At 36.7% G+C, this 11,129-nt stretch overlaps 1 protein-coding gene across 1 annotated transcript in view; it reads left to right on the plus strand.

Moving 5' to 3' along the window:
- Positions 1-2,237: 2,237 nt before the first annotated feature.
- Positions 2,238-11,129, plus strand: part of LRBA (LPS responsive beige-like anchor protein) — a 558,252-nt gene continuing 549,360 nt past the window's right edge. The window contains exons 1-2 of the mRNA XM_006906268.3: positions 2,238-2,375; positions 2,967-3,392. Of these exons, the coding sequence (XP_006906330.1) occupies positions 3,174-3,392 (219 nt within the window). The 5' untranslated portion in view covers positions 2,238-2,375; positions 2,967-3,173. The remainder of the gene's footprint in view (positions 2,376-2,966; positions 3,393-11,129) is intronic.

Raw genomic sequence — 11,129 nt, forward strand, 5'->3', positions numbered from 1 at the left:
CATCTAAACAATAACACACAGCTATCATATTTTAACTGTGGCTTGGCTAGAAGTCAAATTTCCCTTCTACCTTCCTTGTTTCCTTCTGCAGTGAACCTCCAATTTTTGCCAACATTTTACTGTACCCAGGGGCAAAGTAAAGCAGAATGTTGAATAATTCTGAAAAATTGTAAAATGTAGTTGACAATATTTGGGAAGTATTTGTATAATTGTTTTATGTCCCTTGTGTTTCACCAGAACAGTGTTAACAGTAAGTTTGCAAATCCAGGACAAAAACCTTAGCCCTAGATCATTTATACTGAATGATTGTGACTATACTGTTTTTAGGGCATTTTCACTATCATCATCAGCTCCTTTGTAATATAGGACATTTATTTATTTAACAAACACTTTACTGGTAGTTATGAGCTAGATATAGTAATATACTCATGGTCAGATTTGCTCAAATCTGAAGAAGCAAAAATGCTATTAGAATCTTTTCGTTGTTTAATGCCTCCATCCCTCCCTCCCCATAGATGTGTTGAAGGTCAAATGAAAGTTGTCTCTCTCCTGCAGGCACACTACAGTCCCTCTTATTCCAAACTTAATCATGTAATCATGTGAAATATAAACCTGGGGTGTTTATTTTTTCAGGGATTTTTAGGAATGGGAAGCCACTGATGTTGCCTCCTAGCCTGGCAATGCATGAGTCACCAATTCAGATCATGAGAAAAACCTGCCTCATCTTTTGAGTCTTTAAACACATTTAAGGAAAACAAATCTTTAACAAACATTTGCAACCACATGAGATTTGGTGCAGCTGAATTCATTTTAGTATTTTAAAGATGTAACACTTTCTACAGAAGGCACTCTTGTATTTGTCTTTTTTCAGGTTGCCTCTCTCCTCCCAAATTTCCATGTGATAAGTTAAAATTCAGTTTGCTTTTCAAGTCCATCTCAAATAACCTTCTCTAGGAAACTTTTCCATCTCTCAATGCAATACAGTTTTTTCTTCTAACTTCTTCACAGTACTTCCTAACTTGCTTGATCCCACTTTTTGTTTCACTTTCATTTCAGGGAACTACGAGTACTTTAAATATTATTATTATTATTTTTTCCAATTTACGAAGTGCTTTTATTTTACAGATAAAAAAAATATGAGTTTAAGTGACTTGTCCAACGTCCCATTTAACTAAAATGAAACAAACATTTTTTTAAAGGTTTATAACTTCAAATAGTACCATAAGAAATGAAAAACCACTTCCCTCTATTTGGTTTTTACTAATGCTTCAGGAAGAATGTTTTAAGGTTAATTGTGGAAGGGAAGGACACAGATTATGATGATATGTGCTGGTTTAAATCCTAATTTACCTTTTAAATTAACCTGAGAATGAGGCGAACCTAATTTTTACAATGGGAAATTATGAGAGGGAAAAAACCCTTCAGAGATCTCTAGGCAAAATGAACCCCGCCTCCACGCAGTTTGGAGCAGCTGTTTCAGGAATCCTCCCTTCCTTAGAATGTGGGAGAGGTTTGGTGGGGCGGCAGCTGCAAAGCAAGGAATCTTTCCCATTCCTCGTGGACACAAGCCCCTGCCCACCCCCTTTTAAATGGTAGCAGCTGCCGAGGCATCCCAGTGGAAATCGCTTTCCAAGTCCGCCGAACGCGGCGGGCGGGCAGCAGCTGACAGCAGTCGTCGGCGAGGGCTCTGCTCCCCTTAGACAAGGACAGCAGCCTCGCTGGCTCCAGCGCTGCCACCTCTCTAGCTCGTAGCGGTCTCTCAGGTGTCCTCCAAGTGCAAGAAAACACCTTGGTAATATAGGGCGGATTCCCTCGGCGCCCAGAAACCCTACAGTAACAGCAGGAGCGTCAGAATCACCAATTCATCACTTGCCAAAGCACCTTCCAGGTCGGGGGGGTGGGAGGCAGGGGAACAGTTGGCTCCTGGAAGGAAAGATCTTTCCTCGCCGGGACACGACCACACCTGGTGCTACTTGAGCAGCGCGCTCACTTGGGTCCCGCCCTCGTCCGCGGGTCTGCCAGCAAGTAGGCGCTCAGCGCCCCCGCCCCCAGACCCCCTAGGCCGCCCGCGCGCCCCCACCCCACTGCGTTGTTGCCTCCGCCTTCGCTCGCGCACGCGCACGCCGCGCCCGGCAGTCCTCGGCGCTGTCATGGCGGCGGGGAGCAGCTTCAGTGGGTACAGGGGCAGCTGCGCGAGCCGTGCCAGTAGCATCCTCACCACCTCCAGCAGACTTAGTCGCGGCGTCCGTAGAGTCAGCGGCGGCTGTTTTTGCAAAGGCTGAGCGCAGGGGTGGGGCAGACTAGGAAGCCATGGAGTTCTGTGCAGCCTCGGACTCCCGGGGAGCGGACTAGGGAAACTTGGAGGCTGCGACCAGGTGCACTGACCTCTTTCTCTCTTTCCTCCTCTCTTCGCCGTCTCCGCCGGGTATACCCTCCCTTCTGACCACAACACACCTGCCCTCTCCCCGTTGAACCTCAGGTGCCTGAGAGGTGCTCCACTCCTCCTCCTGACCCTAGCTTGAGAATAATCACCGCCCACTTCCCCCGCCTTTTCCTGCCCTGGATCTCCGCCGCCACCTCCTTCTCGCTGCTCCCTGGCGGGAGGTGAGGACGAGTCCGGAATATCTGGGTGAGGAGTAACTTTCTACCTCTATAAGGTAGCTCGAGGACCCCCTCCTTTTCTCTTACCCCTCCTTTCCCAGCTACAGTTTCTCTTTCCGTGCACCTGTGAGGAGAGGTTACCCTGCGCCTAAACCTGCGAGAGTGGGGGAGGAGTGAACCTGCTCTGGGGCCTCCTGAACCCACCTTCACTCAGAACCCAGCTCCTTGAGCCGGGGAGAAGCGAGTGGCTGGCTGGTAGTGGGGCCTTATTAGTAACTTGTTGGACATTAACTATTCCCCTCTCCCCCCCACAACACCCTGAAACAAAACCTAGCTTATTTAACATTTACCTAATCTTCCAATAGGGTTTGGCGTTGTTGTCAGCCTCGGGGAGAGAGATTGGACAAATATTCAAGAGGAGGAGGGCGACGCCAAGGACTTTCCACTTCAACTGCTTTTGGGGGTTCTCCACAACTTGAGAGAGTGACCTTTTTCGTTTTGCGTTGCGTGTGCTTAATACTAGTGCAGCGATTGCTGTCCCACAGTGACTTACAGTTTCCTGTGAACTAGCAATGGCTAGTGAAGACAATAATGTCCTTTCCCCGCCACCAACAGGTGATGACGGGGGAGGTGAAGGGAAAGGAGAAGAAACCTCTGTTGAAGAGGGTGCATTGTCACTGAAACCAGGACTCCCCATCAGGGGCATCAGAATGAAATTTGCCGTATTGACGGGGTTGGTTGAAGTTGGAGAAGTATCCAATAGGGATATTGTAGAAACTGTCTTTAACCTGGTAAGTAGATATCTATTTTATAAGCATATATTCTTAATGAGTTGAGGAACAAGACCTTAAAGAGGAAGCCATGTGGTTTACTCAGTCTGGCCATGGCTTTTTCCATGGGTAGAAACACAAAATTCTACTGATCTAAATGAAACAGGTTTTTGTGTTTTTCAGTGGGGAATTATGTAAACTAAGATGGTCTAGCTTTTGTGAAAGTGAACAGATCACTTTTGTGCTAAGAAAATAATTGCCGCTATGGAAATATGTTGAGTTCAGTGGAGGAGTTTTCTATAATTTTTTTCCTTGGAATGTATAAGTTTTCATTTCTCTTTGACATTTTAAATAAGTTCTTGTGTGAACATTTTTGGGACTTGAGAAATAATGTAAATGGGGGCCTTACCCACTCTCTTGAGGCTGCCTCAGTTATAGTTTGTTCTAAGTTTTGAACACAAAAGTTTTGTCCATAGGACTGATGAAAGATTAATTTGCTGTAAAGTTAGTATTTATTTTAAATTTTGACTAGTTTTATTTTTAGTCATAACTAGCATATGTTAAATTTTGAAATGAATTTAGGATTATATCTTCTGAAAATTGGATGACAATTTGAAAAGAGGATTGTGGCATATATAATCTTTATTTCTTTTGTAAATTCATGTCCAGCAGTAATGCATAGTTGATCATTTAAAGTTACTGGTTATACTACTATGAGCTGTGAATATTATTTTTATTTATTTGTTTTGTTATTTTTTTGTTTGAATGTTATTTTTAAAAGATGAATATTCAGTACTTTCCTTTTTCCCTATTCCATTCTTATAAATGGTTATCATTTCTAATGGGAACTCTATAGATTTCTTTATTCCAACCTCAGTTGCCCATCAACCTTTAAAAAGTAAATTTGGCCTTAAAAATACTTTCCCCTCTTTCACCTACTCAGCTGTGTTAGCAGATAACATAATGGAACAGACAGTGAGTGTAGTAGTAATAATTATTTACTATCTTTCCCTGTTGCCTCTGTTTTCAAGGTTAGGCTCATTTTATTCCAGGCAGTTAATTATTTCCTTCACTACACGTTTACTAATAGTCTGGTCACCTGTGATACAACTTCTAGAATGAGAAAGTGGCTAGATGAGTAATTCACTTTCTTTGGGAATATGAAAACTTTGAATATTGTATTTCTCTACCAGTTTGTTGTGTTAGGAGCTCATATATGAATACCTACAGACACGTTCACATGTATATTTTTAAACTATACATTATGGAAATGTTAAAACATACAGAAAAATAGAATAGAATAAAGAACCCTGGTATCCATCATCCAGCTTCAACAATTGTCAACATTTTGGGGATCTTGTGTGTCCCGGGACTTTAAAAATTTGTGAGCCTCAAGGAAGTAAATGGTAAGTTGATGTATCCTTTTACCTCAGAATAGACTTGAAAACTTTCCTTTTTGATTTTCTTTTTCTAAACCTTATGTACTTTGGATGTTAAACAAATCTTCAGTAGTGATAGAGTCTGCAATTAGTTGTTTGTGTGTGAAATACAACATTCCTCTGGCAGGAGGATTGAAACTCTGTTCTTTAGAATGTCTTGTGTGGCAGTTTCATTTGCATTTTATCATTAGGGAAAATCCAAATTCTTTAGTAATTGTTTGCTTGTGTGCTGCCCAGAATGTAGTCCTGGTAGAGGTTTTAAGGTTATTGGATAAGTCCTTCATAGATACACGTTTGCAAGATAATAGTTCAGGAAGAAGGAGGGGAAAAATCTGCTCAGTTACACCTCCTTATCACCGTCATTCTCTTCCTATGTATAGCACAGAAAGTTGCTGAGAGGGTTATATTAGTTCCTCTCTTTTCATCCTCCCTTAGGATACTTTTTACATTCCTTCATGGATACCTAGGGTCTTGGCCAGTCTTTTGGGAGCTGAAATATTGGGAATCTGGTAAACTAGTCCATGTCAATGTTAGTACAATTGCACCTAAATATTTCCTAATTGATAGTTGTCTGCCCTAGCCTTTAATCTACTCAAGGAAATGCATTAAGTAATAAACAATTTTTAAAAAGTTACTGCTACTTAGTGTTTTACATAAGTTTTAAAATTCTTTCAACAACTCTTTAATATGTATACAGGCATACCTCATGTTATCCTGCTTTGCTTTATTGTGCTTCACAGGTGTTGCCTTTTAACAAATCAAAGGCAAAATCCTCTACCTGCAAAAAGATTACGACCCACTTTATTGTGATACTTGCTTTATTGTGGTGGTCTGGAACTCACATGTCTCCTGGGTATACTTGTATCTCATTTTATAGATAAGGAAACTGTGACACTGATAGGTAAATAGATTGTCTACAATTTGATGATTCTGAGAATGGCAACCTTTCCAGGACTGTATCTGCCTCTTGAGTTGGTATAGAATTGTTTGATCCCCTAAGCAGATATTTATAGTTTATGCATAGCTTTCCCCAATGTAAGGACACAACAATCATTGATCCTGTTAAATATTAATTGTGAAATCTCCAGCAGTACATTTTATTTCTTATTTAACATTCAAATAGCTTTAAAAAAACTGCTTTAAAAAGACCTTAAACATGAAAGAAATGGTCCTTCAGTCAGTTTTTTCACTCAGAATGTGGTTGCAGAAAGTTGATCATTAACTTTTTTTAGTAAGTACATTGGATTAAAATTTCTAAAATTGTGAAAAATAGGATACAGGCAAACGAATATGTAACATGACTAATGAAATGTGACAGATAAGCCCTTTGAACCTTTTATGTCACTTAACTAGTATATTACAAATATTACTGAATTTCCTATATGTGCTCCTCTTTTATCCTGTCTTTACTGGATTTTTCATTAGTAAATTCAAAGTGTTATTTATAGCTATCACAACTTTTTCCCATTTTTCAGGCATTTTATTAAAATAGATTATGTTTTGCTGATTTCATGTTAGCTACTTTAAACAATAAAGTCTGTACTGTTAAATAACCTCCCATTGTCCAGAATTGTCCAAATTAGTGGTAAAGCTATATAACTCCAGAGGTTGTTTTTACAAAGTTCTGCCTACCAACTTTGCTAATATAGCTTGACCTTACTGTTATAAATTCCATTGAAATTGACCACCTTTCTTGTAATGTGTTGTGTAAATCTTTTTTATAGATAAGTTTTGAATAATAGTACACATTTTTAAGGTCTTCAAGAGTTTCAAACTTTTGGTCCACTTTTATATTTTTCTAGTAGCAATTTAAATCCATTTGATTTTGTCTTCATCTGTATGCTGAAATTATTTGTCAATCCTTTGGACCCTGAATAATTAATGTATTGGCATGTTTTCAGGAGCATGATTCTGAGTTTAAGGCTTCCATCAGGTATTTAAAGGTACTCAATGCTATTTAATTCAAGAATACTGTTTCCCATGGTCTGGTGGCAAATACATGTTTTCATGAAAATTTTTTTTGTTGTTTATAATATTTTAATTAAAATGTTGAAGCTTAAAAGATGGAATATAATTTTTTCATTACAGTAGTCCTCCCTTATCCACAGTCTGGCTTTCTGCAATTTCAGTATCTGCAGTCAGTTATAGTCCGAAAAGGATGGAAAATTCTGGAAATAAACAATACATAAGTTTTAACCTCCTCTCCCACTGTTAGTCACTTAAGTAGGTGTCTCAGTAATTAGTCACAGTATTGCAATACTTGTGTATTTTATTTTACTTAATAATGGCCTCAGAGTGCAAAAGTAGTTTAAAAAAAGTAGTATAGGGAAAAAATAGCATATGCAGGGTTTGGTACTGTCCTTGTTTCAGCCATCCAACCGGGGGTCTTGGGACATATTCTCCATAGATATGCGGGAACTACTGTACTCATTATATGGGATTTGCTGTAGTGCTGCTAAATATTAATGATGCAACATCTTAATTCCTGTAGGAGTTGAACACATGACACAAAGGCTCCGTTTGTATTGACTGTGCAAAGAGTGTACTTGTAGACTTAAAGGAACAGCGGCTAGTCCATTCTAGCTGATTGTTGTCTACAGTAACATGGGCTCAATGGTGTAATAGCTTTTGATTTCTCAGGAAATCTAGATCTTAAAAAATAACATTTTAAAATGTCAAAATATTAAAAGTATTGTATGTGACATAAAATCACAGGTAGTTTTCAAGATTTTATATGAAGCTTAATTAAAAAGATAACCATTGAACATGTTTTTATTGTGATGTGTGTATCTAGAATTATTCTTAATACCTACCATCATAAGTTTAAAGATTAAGAGTAATCCATTCTAGAAATATACTTGTTAATGGACTTCCCCACATACCAGTTTGTACTTCATTTTACAAGCAGTAAAATACTTGAACTGGTTTTAAACACAGTAAAAAAATATTTAGAAGTTCATTTATATGGAAGTCCAAAGGTAAGGCAAGACTTACAGTAACAGTAATATTAAAGACCACTTTCCGTTTCTGTTCTTCTTTTTATGATGTCAGCTTCAATCTGTTGCTGTTCCTGTCATGGTTGTAGGATGGCTGCCAGTGGCAGTTGGGGCCATATGTATTTCTGTTCATATCTCTTGGAGAGAGAGCCTTGCTGTTCCAATACTCCAAACAAGAGTCCTGACTGGACCGCTGAACCAGTGACTGCCATTGAAATGTGCTGATTGTCTTAAGCAAACCAGGGCCAACTGCTAAACCTGAGTTGGTTTTCTCCGAAGTACATGAGCTGTATGGGGAGAGGTGGATATAGAAAAAAAATCTGAGTAGGACATTGAAAGGTCGGATGGATGCTGGCTAGGCAATCAGTGATGTCCATTATTTTGTTAAAGATGCTTGTGTAAAGAGGAAAAAAATATTCATTATCTCAACGCTCTCTTGTGATCTTAAACAAGTTATTTTTAGCTTCTTAGTGTCTTAGTTTTCCCATCTGTATAGTGGGGGGAAGTACATCGTAGTGAGGATTAAATGAGTAAATACTTGTAAAGCACATAAAATAATGTGTGACACATTAATTGCTATTATAACTATTTTCTGTTTGTAATTTTAGATAGTCATTGTATTCAACCTTATACATTTTTTAAAATTTCTACATAGCTATTATTAGTATAGGTTCTGCAATATACTGTGTATTTCTTGGAATATATTTAACCTCCATTGTGATTTTTACAAGTGACTAGTTTTTAAACACTTTTATTGAGGTGTCATTTATGACCATGATATTCATTTGTTTTAAATGTACAATTCAGTGATTTTTAGTAAGTTTACAGAGTTCTGCAAGCTTTACCACAATCTAATTTTAGAATATTTACATCTTGTGTTCAAGATGTTATAGTTTTCCATCTTAAATTTAGGCCTATGATCCATTTTAAGTTAATTTTTGTATGCTGTGAGAGAATGGTAAGTTAGGAGTCTAAATTCATTACTCTGTATGTGGATATCCAATTGTCTCACTGTTTGCTGAAAAGGATATTCTTTTTCATTGGATTGCCTTGGCACCATTGTCAAAAATCAGTTGACCATAAGTGTAAAGATTTATCTGGACTCTTAATTCTTTTCTGTTTATCTACGTGTCTATTTTTATACCACTATCAAACTGTCTTGATTACTGTAGCTTTGTAGTAAGTGTTGAAATAGGAATATATATTCTTTGTTCTTTTTCAATATTGTTTTGGCTATTCTTGGTCTTTTGCATTTCCATATGAGTTATAGGATCAGCTTGTCATTTTCTGTAAAAAAAAAGCAGGCTGGGATTTTGATGGGGAGGTGTTGAATCTCTAGATCACAATGGAGGAATATTGAGTTATTCAGTCCATGAATATGGTGGAGTGTCTTTCCATTTATTTAAATCTTCCTTAATGTCTTTCATTAATGTTTTATAGTTTTCAATGTATGAGGAGATAAATTATATTTGAATAAAATTTTTTTGTTTTTTTTTCTTTTTGCTATTAAAATGCTTCTATGTTATCTTTCTCCATTGAAATTTGTAGAAGAGGAATAAATGTTTCAAAGTAAATGAACATTTATATAGATCATGAGTAGATATTGTTAGATTGTTCATTAATGTTGATAATTAAAAGAAGTTCGGGTGAATTGGTGAATTTAAAAAACCTTATAGTTCCTTAGAAGTAATAGAATTAAAAAAAAAACAGTAATAGAATTGATCACTTAGGCCCCTTCAGGTATACAACCTTGTTTCCATTTTAATTGGTTCATTTTAAACTGAAAAATCATTTGGGAGTTGAAAAATCAGAGGTTTTTTTTTTTGTTTGTTTGTGAATTAATAGAAAAGGAAACTAAAGCTTTTTTCCTCATACTGACCTAGCTGAACTAATCTAGTATATTTAATTTTTGTATTATAAAGTATCTTTTTCACATATATAGTCTTTAAAATATTTTTAATGGTTTTTGTGTACTTGAAAGAAAAATGGTCAGAATGGAATAGTTTTGTAGTAGTTACTTAGATAATAAATTTTTAAATTTATCTTTGTACCTCTAGATCTTTTCATAGTGCTTGGTACTTCAAAAGTATTTCTTAAATGTAAATGTCTTAATATTTTCATCAAATGAATTTCAATGATTAATAAGCCTGGTGCTATTTAACTTCTTTGCAAAAGATATGTTGTTAAAACCTTAATACGTATTTTTTTAAAAATTATTTTCTATTTCTTATGAAGATACTTGTTAGGCAGTTTGCATTTTTCATTGTACAATTTTAGTTACCTCAGTATCTGTTTTACCCCTAAGACGAGCAATTTAACTTATTTTCAAAATAGTCCTCTATAATTTAAAAGACTTAAATTAGTTATTTTAAAATAGTTATTTCCTTTTACTCAAATATATTTTAGCTCTCATGTAATGGGATATACACTTGGAAACCTACTTGTGTGTAGATTTCTAGTGAGTCTGGTTTACAAGCTGTTGGGACAAAATACGAAGTAAAAAGCAAAAAACAAAAATGACACAATATAAAAAAGGCCTTTAAGAGTACACGAATTCTTTCTAATTGGCTAAATTTCTAGAAAACTCCTGGTTTTAGATTTTTAAAGACATATTCATTTATTTGTGTATCTCTTTTTTTTTGATTCCTCAAAGATTTAATTGGATTTGATGGGCTTTGTGAAGTAGAGAATTTCTTGTTGCTGGAGGGATTAGGAGGTTGCATATTGGGGATATTGTAGAGTGAGGAGAAAATTGGACATCAAATGACTTTTTTTTTCCCCAAATGACTTCTAAGGTTATGTAATTATCTGATGTTCATGCTCTAAGTTTTGTCTCTATTTCACCTGAATCTTTGCATATATTTCTCAAGAGTTCTCTTAACCGGACTTGTCTCATCGATCTCTTAGTAATTTATGTTCTGTAATACTTGTAGTTTTAGAGCTAGATGAGGGGCTGGATTTACTTTACATTCTTACAGAAAGATGAAAAACAGATGAGGTCTCGATTAGTTACGACTTGTTAGGGGTAAATCTATTACTTGAGAACTGAAAAAAGATTTTTTCCTTGCCTAATAAGATATTTTTTCACTGAATGACTTCATAGGCGTGGAATTTTTATTTATAAACTATAGTACAGTCATGTGCTACATTACGTTTTGGTCAATAACAGACTGCATATATGATGGTTGTCCCATAAAATTCCTATGGCCCATCAATGTCATAGCTGTCTTAAAGTTGTAGCACAACTCATTACACAAATACTATTGTTACAGTTGCCTGCCATGTTCAGTACAGTAACATGCTGTGCAGGTTTTAGACTAGGA

Source organism: Pteropus alecto, unplaced genomic scaffold (assembly GCF_000325575.1).
Source record: "Pteropus alecto unplaced genomic scaffold, ASM32557v1 scaffold50, whole genome shotgun sequence".
Taxonomy (NCBI): Eukaryota; Metazoa; Chordata; class Mammalia; order Chiroptera; family Pteropodidae; genus Pteropus; species Pteropus alecto.